Raw genomic sequence first — 16944 nt, 5'->3', positions numbered from 1 at the left:
TCTCCAACATCTCCCCAAACGACATATTTGTGGCCTTAAAACGTCTCCTTCTGGATCGGGACGTGCCTGGATCCGCCCTTTCCTCCTCCTCCTCCTCGTTGCTACAATTAGCCCGCACCTGCTGTATGTCCGCCATCATGCTCTTCCCCCACTGCGCCGAACGAAAAGGGGCGGGGAATACACTAGAAAGAACGTCAGGGGCGGGCGGAGTTACACGCATGCGCAGTGTATATAAAGCGTAACACGCGTGCGCATTACGTTTGATCTGTGAGCGGAGGAAGGAGCATTGAACGCGGCGATCGTAAGAACGAAGGTAAGAGACAAACTTGGGCCTATACTGCTTCTATAGATTGAGGCCTATATTGTAACAAGATTAGGAGAGTTTGGTGTGACATTAGGCTTTGTCTTGTGTTGTGTCTTGCAGTGAACATGGATATGGTACTGAAAGATCAGGACTTCATTTCAGTCTTCATAGAGATGCTAAGGGAGCTGCCCTGTCTGTGGGAGATTAAACACCCCCATTACAAGAACCAAACAAAGAGGAAGGCAGCACTGGAGCAATTGTGTGAAATTGTGAAGCAGGTGATCCCCACGGCAGACATCACTTATTTAAAGATATTAATTGGTGGCCTGAGGAGCACATATCTGAGGGAGCGCAATAAAGTCCTGTTTTCACAGAGATCCGGAGCAGCAGGTGACATCTATGTCCCCAGGATGTTGTACTACGACAGGCTGCACTTTCTGGCAGGCCAGACTGAACCCAGGTCATCACTCTCCAGTCTTCCTTCCACGCTTCCTTCCCCCCCGGCTGAGGCTTCTGACGCCCAACCTGGGCCTTCCAGGCCACATGTGGAGGAGCCCAGATTGAGCCAGGTATAGCATTCCTCTAAATATTTCTGCTTGTCCAATCAATGATGTGAACTAGATGTTAGTTGGGAGTACTAATTTAGGATTGTGATTGATGATGCAAAAACTAAAACCATGTCCTTTTTCATACACAGGGAAGTCTCAGCCAGGAGGTGGCCGGGCCGAGCCGGCTGGCTGATCTGCAGGTCCCTCCATCCCCCCTGGAAAGAGAAAGTGGCAGTAGGAGGAGTACCCTAGAGGAGGCGGCTATCAGATTTTTTTGTAGGGCTACAGAGGTCCTGGGAGCACCACACACCAGGCAGGAGAACTTTGCTGCATTCATAGCATATAAAATGCAGAGGATGGAGGAGGGCCAAAAAGCCATGTGTGAGGCCCTCATATCAGAGGCTCTGGCGAAAGGTATGAGGGGCCAAATTACACCTCAAACACACCTTCGCGATGGTCCTCCTCCTCCTCCTCCTGCAGGTCCTACTCCTCCTCCAGGTCCTACTCCTCCTCCTGCCACATCTCCGACTGCACAGCCACAGCCCGGAAGGAAGTGTGAAAGGAAGACCAGACAGTGAGGACCCTGGATCCAGTCTGGTCGGCCAAAAGATGCAGCCTCTTGTGGTACCACAGCCTGGGGACACTGATGTCATCTGCTGCTATCCGGATCTCTGCGAATTCCGGACCAGACTGCCCTCCCTTACATATGGACTCCTCAGGCCACCAATTTTGATGTTGAAGAATTGATGTCTGCCGTGGGGGTCCCAGGCTTCACTAATTTCTCCTGTTGATCCAGTCTTGCCTTCCTCTTTGTTTGGTTCTGAGCCCTTAATAAAGGATTTTTGTTTTGAATTATACTCTCCTATGTGTTTTACTTCAAAAATGATGGTTTGTTTGTGAGGATTCAGGTACATTTCTAATATACAATGTGAAATGAACAAGGGACACCAACAACAAACAATCTCCTTGAGATTAAAGAATAAAAGATATCAATGGTGTTGGGGTAACTTGCCACACAAAACACACACAAAAATATTCTGGAGTAAAAATAAAAATAACATTGAACAAAGATCAGCCTTGGAAAAAATCCAAACATTAAAGAAAAAAAAAGGCTTAAAATCCAAAATAAAAAAAACATAAAAAATATAAAACTGTCAGATGTGACAACTAATAACAATATATTGAGGGAATCCCACTAAAAAAACACAAATAAAACTTTGTGAGAAGTGTGTGTGAATATGAGCAGCAAAACTACTTAATTCTTGTCACATTATAAAGAAGAAGAGAGTGCGCTGTATTAAACCATTTTTTACATTGCAGCGTGACGAAAGTGCTGTATCCATTGCGAACGCTAAGTTTACCAGAACGAGCTGTCCCGTGTCGGAATTTCTTCTGAGCATGCGTGGCACTTTGTGCGTCGGAACAGGCCACACACGGTCGGAATTGACGCGATCAGATTTTGTTGTCGGAAAATTTTATCTCCTGCTGTCCAACTTTGTGTGTCGGAAAATCCGATGGAAAATGTCCGATGGCGCCCACACACGGTCGGAATTTCCGACAACACGCTCCGATCGGACAATGTCCATCGGAAAATCCGACCGTGTGTACGGGGCATAAGACTGCCAGTCTAAGTCAGGAACATAATTTTGGGAGAAGACCTGGCACTCCAAACCAGCCAAGACTAGTTCCAAGGCCTCTTTCATATAGATATTCTTTAAGTTTAAGCCCTTTGCCGCAAGAGGGGGGTCGCAGGATGTGGATCTTTTGGTGTCCAAATTTAACAACAATAATCTAGCCCATGTGCATTCACAGTGGATACTCTCATGATACTATGGGATCAGTTCTCGCTGAACTACGCCTTTCCGCCCCTCCAGATTCTTTTTTTTTTTTTATCAGTAGAATTTTATTAAGCATAAGGGAATAAGTGTACAATAACACATTACAACATGTTATGACGTGTGTTTACAAAATACACCCCTCCAAATTCTCCCTTTCCTGTGCCACAGGACTAGGATGCATTCTGATGATTCCTGTTGGCACAGGAGGTCATGGTACTTGAACATACACGATAGCCCCTGCTCGATAGCCCGTATCTTCTGTCCTAAGGGCCAGTGCTCAATCCTTGGTCACTGGCTTTAACAGCATGGCTGAAAGGCCTATTTTTGTTTGGTGCAAGCCTTCTGGCCCTTGCTCCAATCTGGTCTGGATCAGCATCTGGTTTTGGGTACCATCAAAATTCAAATCTTGACCTCGGCTATTTTGTTTCACAAAACCTTGCCCTCTTACTCAGTGGTTGTCTTTTCTTGAAGGTTTTACACACATCTCTCCCCTTGTGTGCTCACAAATGTCTCCGTGGGAACTTAAAGGATAAGTTTAACTTTTTAGAAAAAAAAATGCACATTTTTGTGCAATGAAAAAAATGTGCATTTATTATTTTTGACAGGAAGAATCGGTGAACTACCAGGGCGCTCCACAGCGCTTGACAAAGGAACGCGCACCAGTTCAGACTCCCTAGTACGCATGCTCTGAAATGCGTCGTGAGTCAACATATGCTGCTTTCCATCCTGCGGTTCACCCCTCGCTCCTGGCTTCTCTCCATCTGCCTACTCGCAAGCCGGCTGCGGTACCAAGCATAGAGACGGTGACAGCTCCCAGCATGTCCCGCTGACGATACACAAAGAACCGGACTTTGAGCCCACATGATGTACCTATTTTTAACTACTTAAATGTGAGTGGTTTTTACTTTGTCATTAAAATAGCTTGCAGTCTACACTTGGAGACGCCTGTATTTTTTCTTTTTGCGTGTGTTGATCGCCTCTGCTCCCCCCAGAAGGCTTGCCCTTAGCTGCGGACTCTTAACCCTTTCGCACCTGAATTTACCCTGGAATACTCCAGTCTGGAGCATTATGCTGCTGTGGACTTTATATAAGTTCATCTTATTATGAACACGAATACAGACTGACATACCAAGAGCTTTTGAATGTTCTTGTTTCGCACTAACTTTTTACATTTGTATTTGATGTGTACATGAAGTCTAAGCCTATTAGGAATATTCCTTTCTCTGACCTCACAAGATGGACTATCTTGTTGCTAAATTGGCGTTTTCTTAAAAGGATCTATTTTCCTATTGTTGCACAAGGACAAGGATGCCTTGAAGGCCTAAAGCCTCCTCCCTCTCGAGGATGATCTCTTCCTTCCGTCTCAACTAGGACATTCTTTCTTTCCTTATGTCCTGCTTCAAAACATCCCAGGGGAAATTTTTCCCCAATGTCTTGACATGGTACTCCCAGTGAGAATGCTACCACTCATCTATTGCTCCTGTTAGATTCCCTTGTACTTGCTGTGGGTTCCTGCAGACTACTCCCTGCTACTTATTCCATCATTGCTAGGTAGATCGGACAAGTTATCATTCAAGCATTGGCTCCAAAGGGTAGGATTCCTCCCATTTCTGCTAAGGTGCACTGTACCTGCTCTGTTCCTGGGCTTTTCAGCATCAGGCATCAGTTTTCACATTTGCAAGGCTGCCACATGATATTTTCACATGCAGGTTCTACTAGGTCAATGGTCAGGCCGTGTCTGATGCCAGTTTGGGTTATAAGGGTGGTACAAGCTGCTCTGACTTTTTTTGGCTTGTTAGCCTTGCTGGCATTGTTTACCACCCCCCAGTTGGACTGCTTTGCACATCCGATGGTAATGACTAAAGATCCTGTGTCCCATACTGTACTCCAAGAAACTGCTTTTGCTGTGAAGTAAAAATCCTATTTTTCAGCCTGTTCTTAAAAGAAGTTTAACTGTTGTAATAGTACCCTAAATTCTTGTCACTCCATTTTCTTCTGTTTAGACCATTATTATTATTATTATTATTCAGGTTTTATATAGCGCCAACAGTTTGCGCAGAGCTTTACAACATGAGGGCAGACATTACAGTTAAATTATAATTTGGTACAAGAGGAATCAGAGGGCCCTGCTCGTTAGAGCTTACAATCTATGGTATATATTGCTTTTTACACACCTTATTGCTACTGTGAAAAATGCACCATAATTACTCTGTAGCATGGAAGTGAAAGAGAGCAGGTAGCCATCATGTTAAGGTACTGTGCCTACACAGCATAATTACTTCTGTTGGCTACCCCATATGACTGGGTCAAAACACATATTTGTACTTCAGAGTTTTATAAAAATGCAAGAAGCTGCCTATTTATATGTCTAAGATCAGCTCTGTAGCATAACCAAAGGCATTGGCCCCTGAGAGTTTGGTAAATTTTAAAGTGTAATGAAACCCAGCAGTTTAACTTTTCTCCCAAAACCATTGAATTCATAGCATGCCTCTGATAACTGTAAATGTTGTCCATTCCAAAGCAAATTTTTCACGCTCTTTAGCAGCTGGTGCCATAGCTGATTACATGTGCAGCACTGTGGCAACTGCAGATCTAAATAGAGAGTAAGAAAGCGGGGTTTAGTTTTGCTTTAAAGTGTATTTTCACCATTGCAGCCAAACCCCCACCATGTCTGTGTTCCCAATTACACAGAATACCTAATTTTTTTTTTAATATATACAGTATTTCTTACCTTTTTGAATTGTTTCTTTGAACCAGTATTCCACACAGAACTCAAGGCAATTTTTATTCAGATTTATTCAGATTAACTTTCAACCTGCTTATTCAGGGACAGATTGACCTAAACATGCATTAACATACAATGCAGAACCCAAGCCTTGGTATCTTTTGCCATAAATGGTTAATGTACAAATCTAGTTTTACAGCTGGTACTGAAGATCTGCCAGTACAGTAAAAACAGGGTTAATTATGGTAAACACACTACCTCCCCAGCCCTTTGATAAAATTTACATAGAAGGGGAAACTAATTAGTTTTGGCTTTTTACAGTTTTGTAGATTTCAGAAAAGCACATGTAAAAAGGTCTGTTGCAATTTTAATTCTTAAAGAGGAGCTCCAGGCCCCCCCTCGCAAAAAAAAAAAAAAAATTTACATCAGCAGCTCCAAGTGCTGGAGCTGCTGACTTTTAATATTGAGGCACGTACCTTTCCAGGATTCCAGCGGTGTCCTCACCTGAACTGAGTTTTCAATCTATCAGGCGCTGGTGCAGCCATCTTGAATAAGGGAAACCGACAGTGAAGCCTTGCGCCTTCACAGCTGGCTTCCTCCTGCACTTTGTGAATGGGGTGGGGGGGGGGGGGGGGGGGGGGGAATCTTAAAGTGAGAGCAGGTACTAGTCAAAACCAGGTACCCTGTTACCCCCCCTAAAATATACCAAATGTGGAAGGGGGGGGGGGTGAGGCAGACAAGCAGAGCCTCCCCTTTTGGGTGGAGTTCTGCTTTAAATTTATGCAGTGTGAATTGAAACACTTTGGCTGCGAACAAACATTTAAAGTGCATTTTGAAGTTCACATATAAACATTATAACATGGTATGAATTGCTGTAATTTCACCTGTTCCTTTCACAGGGCCTAGCTTTCTAGATCTTAAATGATCTTTCTGGATCTTATATGCACAGCTAGAACACTGACCACGCCTGTGCTCTTATGTCTAGTGTGATCAGTTTTTAATTTAATAAAAAAAGCAGGGGAGACTGGCAGTAGCCGGGGGAGGGAGGGAGCTGCAGTCAACCTGACTTTTTTTTTTTTTTTTATGAATTTTGTGGCAGGCATGGATTAAATGAAACTCCTATTGTGGTCCCAGTTTACTGGTCTTCTCCTGAAGCTGTTAAAAATGCTATCAGAATTGGAAAACACTACCCTTAAGTTCCTGAAATTTGTGTATTGACTCAGATGCCAAAGCAGATGATTCTGGAGTTTGTGCTTCTGAAAGATATGATTTTTGAATTGAAAAAGTAGTTCAGGATGCAGATGATTTGAGGACACTGGTAGGTATGAAATATACACTATATAAGCACTAGGACTATAGCCATCAATACCATGAATCTGTATGTACACATTACAAGAAGACCATAAATATTCACAGTAGTAGGCCAGTGATATAAAGATGATCTGCAGCCAAGCTACACCAACATATTCTGGCCAGTACCTTGTTGGTTACTAAATCTTCAGGTGGATAGTGAAGTTGTTTTCATGGTAGAAACAAGGAAAGAAGTATAGAGATTTCCACAGTAGGGAGGTATAAGGATAGTTGAGGAAGAGTAGGAAAGGAAGTGGGAGGGTAGGGGGTTGGGAGGGGGAATAAGGACATCGAAGGCACCCAAGCTAGGGCTTTGACGCCTTGTGCTTATAGAGGGGTGTAGCTTGCTATAGGCACGGAAGGGTGAGCATACTCAAACCACGGAGTCCATATTATAAGGAATTTGTGTCTCTAAAAACACTAGCGAGCTTTTCATTAAAAAAAAAAAAAAAAAAAAAAAAAAAGCACTGACCCATCAGCAAACTTCCACAAAGTGAGCAAACTTTGCTTCTTGCATGTTTTTGCAGTGGTCTGTTTTGCCGCTAACATAGGTTGCTAATTTGAATTGGGACTTGGTAAGACCTTGGGGTTTAAAATGCAGTATGATATACCAAGGCTCTGTAGGGAACGCATCATAACATAACGAGAGTAAATATAGTGCAAGAGCTTGAGAACTATGGGGCAGGTCACCATATGTGTAGAATGTCTCCTGAGGTAGAATAGCCATGAAAAAACATGGCAAGGAGAGATGGATGGAGATGTGCTTGTCAGGATGGTACCATATATCATCTTGCAACAATCTTGAATGCAGATTTAGTTGTGGTCACCTTAATAGAACAGGAGGCTATTGTGGAAAAGGTTTGTAGCCACTTTTCTGTTTTTAGTGCACCGACGGTCTTTTTCCCATTTGGAAACGTAAAGGATGAGAGAGGCGTATGATAGCAGATATGTTCAATACGCAAAATCTGCCTTGTGAGATCTTTATTGGCAAATATGGTGGAAAGCCAGTGCCTTATTTGCAGAAGAACTCAGATGACGCATGTGTTTTTTTTTTTTTTTTGTTTTTGTTTTTTTTATCTTAATGCATTCTATGATAAAATTAACGCTTACCTGAGGCCCCTCTGTCCAGCGATGTCCACGAATGTCTCAGCCATCCGAAATTCTCACGCCTTATTGGCTGAGACACAGCAGCGGTGCCATTGGCTGCCGCTGCTGTCACTCAGTCAGCTAGCCAATCATGGAAGAGAGGGGGTGGGAGCGAGTTGGGTCTCCATGTCTGAATGGACACACAGAGCTGTGACTAGGCTCGGGTGCCCCCATAGCAAGCTGCTTGCTGTGTGGGCACTCGACAGAAGGGAGGGGCCAGGAGCACAAAAGAGGGATCCGAGAAGGAGGATTCGGGCTTCTCTGTGCAAATCCACTGCAGCAGAGCAGGTAAGTATAAGGGGGAATTGGCGCTGTCCGGTTATATGTGCATTAATTGTTGTTCATATATAAATGCTCATAAGAGTACATATACAAAAAGAACATATAAAAATATATTTAGGTGCGACCAATGTGCTCTGGGGGCTAAAGAAATATGTGCAGAAGCCCCACCCACCAATGTTATATGAAAAAGTGCAACATGCTAAAATAAATATATATGTACCCCTAAACAACTGGAAAAATCAAACTCAATATATTCAAAATATCCTAATAAATATAAATAAATATATATATATATGTGCCCAAATAATGTCTATAAAAAGCAAAAAATCTCAAAATAATCCAAAATCTTAGATACAAACTTATTTAACAATTAAACCTGTAGAATAAAAGTCCCCAACGTGAGTACGTGAAAAATCCAATTCATAAACACAGTGGTGAAAAAATGTATAAAAAATGTAAAAAAATTTTTATATAAAAACAGTACTGAAAAAATCCCAAATAAAAAAACAACAAATGTCCAGAATAAAGTTCCTTAAATGTGTCTTTCTGATGAAGAAAAACGTAGTCTCAAAGTGACTGGTGTTCCCCGTCTTTCACTACACCCCCACTCGTGCTTTCACTCACAGGACTGCCCAACCCCTGCAGGGGTGAAAGGCATGTAGATAAAATCCAGCGATGATGTACCTGGGAAGCAATCCTCCGTCCAAAGATGTTTATCCTTCTCTGGTGTTGCGGTGTCCCCAATAGTAAACTTCCATATGAGGTAGAAAAGAAAAGGACCTCATAGCAACAGGTGGCCTGGAGCAGACCAAAAAAGAAGAACTCTTCTTTTTTGTTTACTATTGGGGACACCGCAACACTAGAGAAGGATAAACATCTTTGGACGGAGGATCGCTTCCCAGGTACATCATTGCTGGATTTTATCTACATGCCTTTCACCCCTGCAGGGGTTGGGCAGTCCGGTGAGTGAAAGCACGAGTGGGGGTGTAGTGAAAGACGGGGAACACCAGTCACACTGAGACTACGTTTTTTTTTTCATCAGAAGGACACATTTAAGGAACTTTTATTCTGGACATTTTTTTGTTTTTCATTGGGATTTTTTCAGTACTGTTTTTATATAACAATTTTTTTTACATTTTTTATACATTTTTTCACCACTGTGTTTATGAATTGGATTTTTCACGTACTCCCGTTGGGGACTTTTATTCTAAAGGTTTAATTGTTAAATAAGTTTGTATCTAAGATTTTGGATTATTTTGAGATTTTTTGCTTTTTATAGACATTATGTGGGCATATATGTATGTGTATATGTGTGTGTGTGTGTGTATGTATGTATGTATATATATATATATATATATATATATATATATATAAAATTTATTAGGATATTTTGAATATATTGAGTTTCTGATTTTTCCAGTTGTTTAGGGATACATATATATTTATTTTAGCACGGTGCACTTTATTATATAACATTGGTGGGTGGGGCTTCTGCACATATTTCTTTAGCCCCCAGAGCACATTGGTCGCACGTAAAAATAATTTTATTTTTATATGTTCTTTTTGTATATGTACTCTTATGAGCATTTATATATGAACAACAATTAATGCACATATAGCCGGACAGCGCCAATTCCCCCTTTTTTAGATTATTTGGTTATTTTGAATTTCACCTAGGTGATATTCAGTTTTAGGGGGGCTGCAGTCCCTTCCTTCTCTTCCTCCTAAGCACGGAACTACTGCCATTCATTCAGAGCAGGTAAGTATGACATGCTTGTTTTTATAGGGAAAAAAGAATCACTTTAACCTGTACCTCTGTGAATCAGGAATCGTATAGATTGGCTGAAGTGGAAGCGTACTGTGGCCGAGAGGGTCAGTGGTACAAAGCTTAACCCCATTTTCCCTGGGCATAATGCATGTCCAGAAGAGGGAGTCAAATACCTTGTATGTCTAGTGAGTATCATGCCAGGAATTTCTTTGCATCAACAGAATTAAGTGAATTATTTTGCGAGTATTATCAGAAGATTGTCTACATGGAACGAAGCCCACCTGGTCTTTGTGACTAGGGTGTGTAAGAATGTGTTAACCCTGCAAGAATTTTAGCTAGAATTTTGATATCTATGTTTAGTAGCAGTGTTAATTTTGTCGACTAAAACGACAAACATTTTAGTCGACTAAATGAATACTTTTTTAGATGACTAAAATACGACTAAAACTAAAATGGCATTTTAGTCAAGACTAGAATGGGACTAAAACTAAAATGGCATTTTAGTCAAAAGACTAAGACTAAAACTAAATTGAAATTTGACTTTAAAATTAACACTGGTCTGTGGTGCATGTTCATACTTCAATACCTTAAATAATAACATATGAGATTTTTCACTCTAGCAGTATATAATGAGTTTGGAAATTGTAGAGAAATGTTAACTAATGCATTACAATTTAATTACACCCATTAGATTTTAGACGACTAAAATGTACTGGAGTTTTTAGTGGACCAAAATGTACTGGAGATTTAGTTGACTAAATATGACTAAAACGATTGCAGAAGATTAAAATGGGACTAAAACTAAAATGCCATTTTAGTCCTAAGACTAAAACTAAATCGAAATTTGTTGCCAAAATTAACACTGGTAGCAAGAATGGTTGGAAGTTGCAAGGATCTAACGGGTCCTTTTTTTGGATTTGGAAGCATATGGACTGATGAGGTTTCAGGACTGGGTGCGTATGCAAGTAGTTAACAAATCACTGTTGATTCACACTGCTGCGACCTAATTGTCTTGTGATTTCCAGTGCAACTTCTTTTTTCCTTCAAAGTAGTACAGGAACTCCCCCCCCCCCCCCCCCCCCCCCCCCCATGTGGCTTGAGTCACATTGATTGCAAGGACCACCATTGAAATGTAATAATTTCACTTGTCATGTGACTATCGCAAATCACAGCAGTGTGAACCAGGGCTAAGTCTAATGGGGAGTGAGAAGAGATAGTAAACTTTCTATATATGAGGCTGAGAAGCTATCAGGGCCTGGAGGTGTTTGTTTTGAGAGGTTTGATTAACCTGAGGCCTTCAAGGTAGTGATTTGTTTCTATCGTGTCTAAGATGTTTTGGGTTAAAGGTGGAATCAAAGTCTCTGTTAATTTATATGCGGTTGTAGAAAGGGTTAGCTGTAATCATATTGTTAGGTAAACTTAATCTATTGGGTTTGGTTTCTCGAATATGAGCAATTGGCATTGACCAAGTTTGCTAACATAGGACCTGGTTTGTTGGCACAGGTGTAAAATTTTCTTCTAGACCATCGCAATTGCGTTTCAGCCCTGTCATTGGGGAGGTGAGGTTAAGTTTTGTTCTTGCATTTGAGGGCAAGTATTTTTCAAGCATCATCCCCCTAATCGCTCACATGTTTAAAGGGCATGTAAAGCCAAAACTTTTTTCGTTAGATATAGTAGGGAATGGTTATGACCAATGTATTTTTTTTTTTTTTTTTTTTTTTCTATTGTCTTTTTGTGTGTTTTTTTTAGCAGGGATGTTTTCCTTCACTGCAGGCACAATAGAATGTAAAAAGTATCCCCTCTTAGTTGCCACTGGATTAGTGTCTCTATCAGATTTCCCCTCACTTCAGTTCCTGTGCCTCTAAAATGCTTTAATGGTTGACTCTCTCCAGATTGGACACAGGCAGCACTAAAACCGGACCTGTTTACCATACGTTATTCAAACCTTGGTTTTGGAAGTGTTATTTTACCTGTATATAGCCTTACAGCCTTTACTCTGTTGGCAATAAACCTTATTTATGAAGTGGAATACTATATCCATGTATTCGCATAAAATTAACCACTGTCCACACCTTTTTATTTAGGAAAATTTATTGAAATCCAGAAATTGTGTATAGATATATATTAAATATTTTTCTTTGATATTTTAATGTTTAATTATAAAAGAAACAAAACGGAAGCCTCTTTAAAACAAAGAGGTTGTTGGCAAATACACGAAGTGATTGACTTTCCTTTTAAGTATATATTTTTTTTTCTTTGAAAATAGCTACCTGCTGTCTATAACTGTGTATGGTATTAATCACTAACATAAATTGTTTATTGCCTTTCTCATCTGCCAGAAGGGTGCAAAAAGAATCGCCAATTTTTTTTTTTTGTAATACATGGAACCAAGGAGTTCTCTCGCCTTCATTTTATTCCTACATGATGATTCTTACTGGCTTTCCATGAAGATGAGTTTGTAAGAAGTGCAATGGGGCATATAGGAGATGATTTGTTGCTGACCAGGAGACTGGTGATTGAAGACCATGAAATATGAGGCCTATCTAATACCGGTGCAGAGTAATGATATGTAATGAAGTTTTCCATAAATAATACTCTCCAAACTAATGTATATGCCCATTCCTCAAATCATCTTCAAATAAGATCTAGCCAGCAATACATTCCTGACAAACTGAATAAATGTCTTCATAAAAGTTTTCAAGACAATTTCCAACTTTTTTTTTTTTTTTATAACTTAAAACATCTGCATAGTTAAGGATTGTATAAATAGCTGCTTTTACATTTGTGTCATCATAAGCAATTTTTAAAAAGATTTGAACTTTAACCCACATGATGTCAGGTGGCTTTTTTTTTTTTGTCACACTTTCTCCCCCCCCCCCCCTGCACTTAGAGCAATACACAGGCTGTCATCACGGACCACCTTCTGAAAGTTCTAGTTATATGGCTGTTTGTGGTTTCAATACTGTAAATTACTGACCTGGACCACACAGAAAGACCAGTTAAAGTGAAGAACTCCTAATTGGTATACTAGTTTTGGAAAAATAATGGAGCAGCATGATAGCCAGTGAGCTATTTGTAGATGCAGAAGTCCGCAATGGCAGCTTCCTCAGCACTGGGTTTCTATAAAGATATATGCTTGATTGAGTAAAATAAAAGTGAGTGGAGATATTTACACATGCAATGGTTGTTTATGGAGGAAAATGAAAATGGGGGGAATATAGGTAACAGCGCTGTTTTTTTCAGATATGTAGGCTCCATGGCTTGCCCAGCAGTCAGTAAAAACAATGGATCCCTGTTAGCTGCCTACATCTCCTTTTTATATTTTATAGGTTCCTAAGCCATAAAACAGTTTTTTGCAAATCTGTACAAGCACACCTCTGGCAGAGGAAAGGTGAGAGTAACAGAACCTTCCCATATTCATGTAACAAAGTAATGGCTCCAGCATGGCAAGTCTATTCAGTCAGCTTGCTCCCTGAATGAGACGCTTCTGTTGATGAAATATAGGGTTCCGTGTGCACATAGGAATAAAGCATAATGCTAGCTGGATATCACACCGCTGATCTGAAATTCAGCAACAATAAGGCACTCTCCAATACGAGTGTCTGCATTGCACAACCCATGCCAAGGCAGTGCCTTATTGCAACAAGGAAAGCGCAGAATCTAAAATCTGCATGGGGCTGCAGTTATGGCATGCCCCATGTTACAGACGCCTCTTCATAGCAGACAGTATGGGGCCCCCCAAGGGTCATACCTGTTCCTCTGACTCCATTGGGGAAGTGAAGGCACAAGGACAATAAATGTTACATAATATTGCTTATGCAGGCAAGCCAGACTGTACTTGCCTTAATGTCCCTCTAGCTAACCACACGCAAACACACACTGGGTGCAATGAAAGGTGTATCCTAATATATCATGTGCTTTCAAACTCAAGTGACAACTACCAGAGAAATAACCCCATAAAGAATTTTCTAAATAAATTGCTCTTGACCCCCTGACAACATTGGAGGATCATTATTTTCTGCATCTGAGGAACTCTATCTTTGTGCATCTGTCTTCAGCACATAATTAACACTTGAAGAACGCAGAACATTGACAAAATGTACAGACAAAGCAGGTGCCTTATTGCAAGGGGACAGGTCGGCCCTGTCCTGTTAAGAGGACATTTGGCTTCTATGTGTCAGGGATTTTATGATCAGCCAATACACCTGTTATCCTTAATCATTGCTAAAAGATCTGCAAAAGCATGTGCTGTATTTTTTAACTAGCAATTGTCTGTTTGGAAATGAGTGACTGGTAACTAGATGTGGGTCACAATACTGATACCGGTTAGGAAAAGTGCCTCACTTTTCTTGAGGATAAAGATGTACAGCTCCTTTGTCTACAGTTGCTCTAACAGAATGCAAAAGGAGAAAAATTGTATATGTTTCTCTACAAAGGGCATATAAAGTCCAGTGGAAATACTGACCTATTCATGTGTAACTGTGCATTGCAATCTTCCTATATTAGCTGGGAGGTGGTGTCTAATTGACCCATGTTCTATCATTTTTTCATTGCATTCATTAAATTTTTATTAACAATTTTGGAAACTGTGTACCTATTTAATTGGTGAATGTCATTCTGCAGATCTCTAGCAATGAAGAAGGTCATAGGTTACTAGGTAATTTAGAGTGGAAAGGCAGTTCCTCTCCAGTAGCACCACTTGCTTTGAACACAAATTCTGAAGACCCCCTTTGTGGCAAAGTGGTGTGGCCTGTTAGATCTGAGCTTCCCCCTCTGGGAAATAAGGTAAAGTCAGGAGTAAACTGTTGTGGAAAATGGGGTGAGCCTGGTGCTGGCTGAGGCAGGGAGGGTTGGGACACAGAAATTGGTCGACCATCTTGCCTGAGTCGGCTTAGTGGTAGAGATATACAAGTGCTGGGGTGAGAGGAAATAGGAGCGGTTTGAGGAAGGAGAAGCGACCGTGAAGAACCACACACCTGAGCGGTTCGAACTGGGCCTGGGCTGAGTGCTGTAGGTGAACTAGCAGGAGAGTCCAATCTCTGTAATGGAGGTGGTAATACCCATAGTGGCTCTGAAGCTCCAGGTAAAGGGGGACCTGACGAATTGGCTCTTGGGCCTTGACATTGTCCAGAAGAGACAGCTGGGAGCTGCTGATCAGATTGTGATAGTCTTGGTTGACTGGATGAAGAACCTGCTCCTGGAGACCACTGTGGGGTGTCAAAAGCAGCTGGAGTTGAGGAGGTGGGGTGCCGCTGCTGTGTATAGCCCCTTTCAAAGCGGGGCACAGTAGAGGGTGGTCTTGGACTTACACAGGCTGCAGCTGAATAGCCTGCCAGCTGATGTACATGAAAAGAAGATTGCTGGTTTAGTGATCCCTCTGCTGTTAAACGTGAAGAAAAAGGCTGTCTCTGCAGCTGTTGGAATCCACGTGCTGATACACCCAATGCAGAGGTTGAGGGTCGGAAGATATTGGCTGGCAGACGCTGGTGAGTTAAAGGTATCGCAACGGATGTGGTGGCCGCTGCAGCCTGTAAAGGGGCCTGGACTAGTGGCGTCCATATTACTGGAGTAGGAGGCGTTGGTATAGAGTCTCCCTCAGGCTGGAAGCAGCGTGGCCCTTGTGCCATTTCACGGTCATGCTGAACAATCTGCTGAATGATTTCATTCTCCTGGTAATTCAGCACCCCGGAGCGAAGGTCATGCTGGACTTTATGCAGGAGGAGAGAGTTCTTTTTGCCTAAAAAATAAAAAAATATATATTTTCAGTTGCCCATATGCAATAAGTAGAACACCAATTACAGGCATAACTCCCAACTGTCCCTTGGCTCCTCTTTCCTCCTCATTTGTACCCCCATTTTAGTCTGATCTACATAGTTGCATTTAAAATGCACTAGTTATCTTTCAAAAAGTGCTAAACCATTCATCCAGTTTCTAAATTGCTGCATTGGTAAATTTCAAGAGCCAGTATGAAAAAATGTTTTTGTTTTTTAATTTTTTTTTTGAAACGGCTGATGACGCCCGACATTCGGCACATGTGTAACTAGGCTTTATTCTCCTTTAAGGAGACGTGGGGGGGGGGGGGGGGTTGTCCTATACTTACATACTTTTGCTAATAGGTGTCCCTCTTTTTGAGATTTAAAAAAAAAAAAAGATGGGAGGTATGATTACAGGTATTAGTTTGAGGCTTTTATGAAAAGTTCACACTTTTATTCATTTGATTCTGTTTTGACTTGCAAGGCAAAATATTTCCCTAAAATACACACTGCTACCTCGATAAACTGCTTGCGGTTTTCAAAAATGTTTATGTAAATATTCCATATCATGACAGTGTTTGAATTTTTTTAAAGTTTTATTATTTTTTAAATTTTTTTTTCATAGATTAGCCACTAGTATTCACTCTACATTCCTTAATGAGAAAATTAACTTTGAAGCTTTGCCCAGAACAGGCACGCAGAGCGCAATGGACTAATCCCCTGCAGTATTGATGGTAGCCTCCCTGCAACTGATCTTTTCCCATTAATGACCTACCATGCCTTGTTATACACTGGCTCTATAAGGGGGACCACTTTGGTAAAGGTGGGGCTTTTGCTTCCTCGTGTCAGAACCTGCAGCAAGGAGAACACTGAGCAGCACAGTAGTGACAACATTAAGGCCCCATGCACACAGGATTTTTTTTTTTTTTTTTTGCAAGCTTGTTTAGGCACGTCAAGCTCTTGGGCATTCACTCATTCTATTGGGCAGAATATAAATTTATTCTTGGCATTGGAATGAATGAACACTCAATCGCTAAATGCGCCTAGTGCTAAACTGTTTTTAGAGTTGTTTGCATGTCGTGGGTTTTTTTTTTTTTTTTTTTTTGCAGCAAAATGCTTCTGTCCCGATTGTGCTGGCCCGGGGTATTTTTATTTTTTTCTGCCTGGAAATGACTGTGTGCCTGAATACATAGGCTAACGTAGAGGGGTGTTTAGAGGCAGAAAATAAAT

The 16944-nt window shown here is 41.2% G+C and overlaps 1 protein-coding gene across 1 annotated transcript in view; it reads right to left on the bottom strand.

Moving 5' to 3' along the window:
• Positions 1-11165: 11165 nt before the first annotated feature.
• HCN4 (hyperpolarization activated cyclic nucleotide gated potassium channel 4) overlaps positions 11166-16944 on the bottom strand; it is a 245417-nt gene continuing 239638 nt past the window's right edge. The window contains exon 8 of the mRNA XM_073619083.1: positions 11166-15698. Coding sequence (XP_073475184.1) covers positions 14605-15698 — 1094 coding nt within the window. The 3' untranslated portion in view covers positions 11166-14604. The remainder of the gene's footprint in view (positions 15699-16944) is intronic.

The sequence above is a fragment of the Aquarana catesbeiana genome, linkage group LG03, assembly GCF_042186555.1.
Source record: "Aquarana catesbeiana isolate 2022-GZ linkage group LG03, ASM4218655v1, whole genome shotgun sequence".
Lineage (NCBI taxonomy): Eukaryota > Metazoa > Chordata > Amphibia > Anura > Ranidae > Aquarana > Aquarana catesbeiana.
This window is presented reverse-complemented; position numbering and strand designations above follow the sequence as displayed.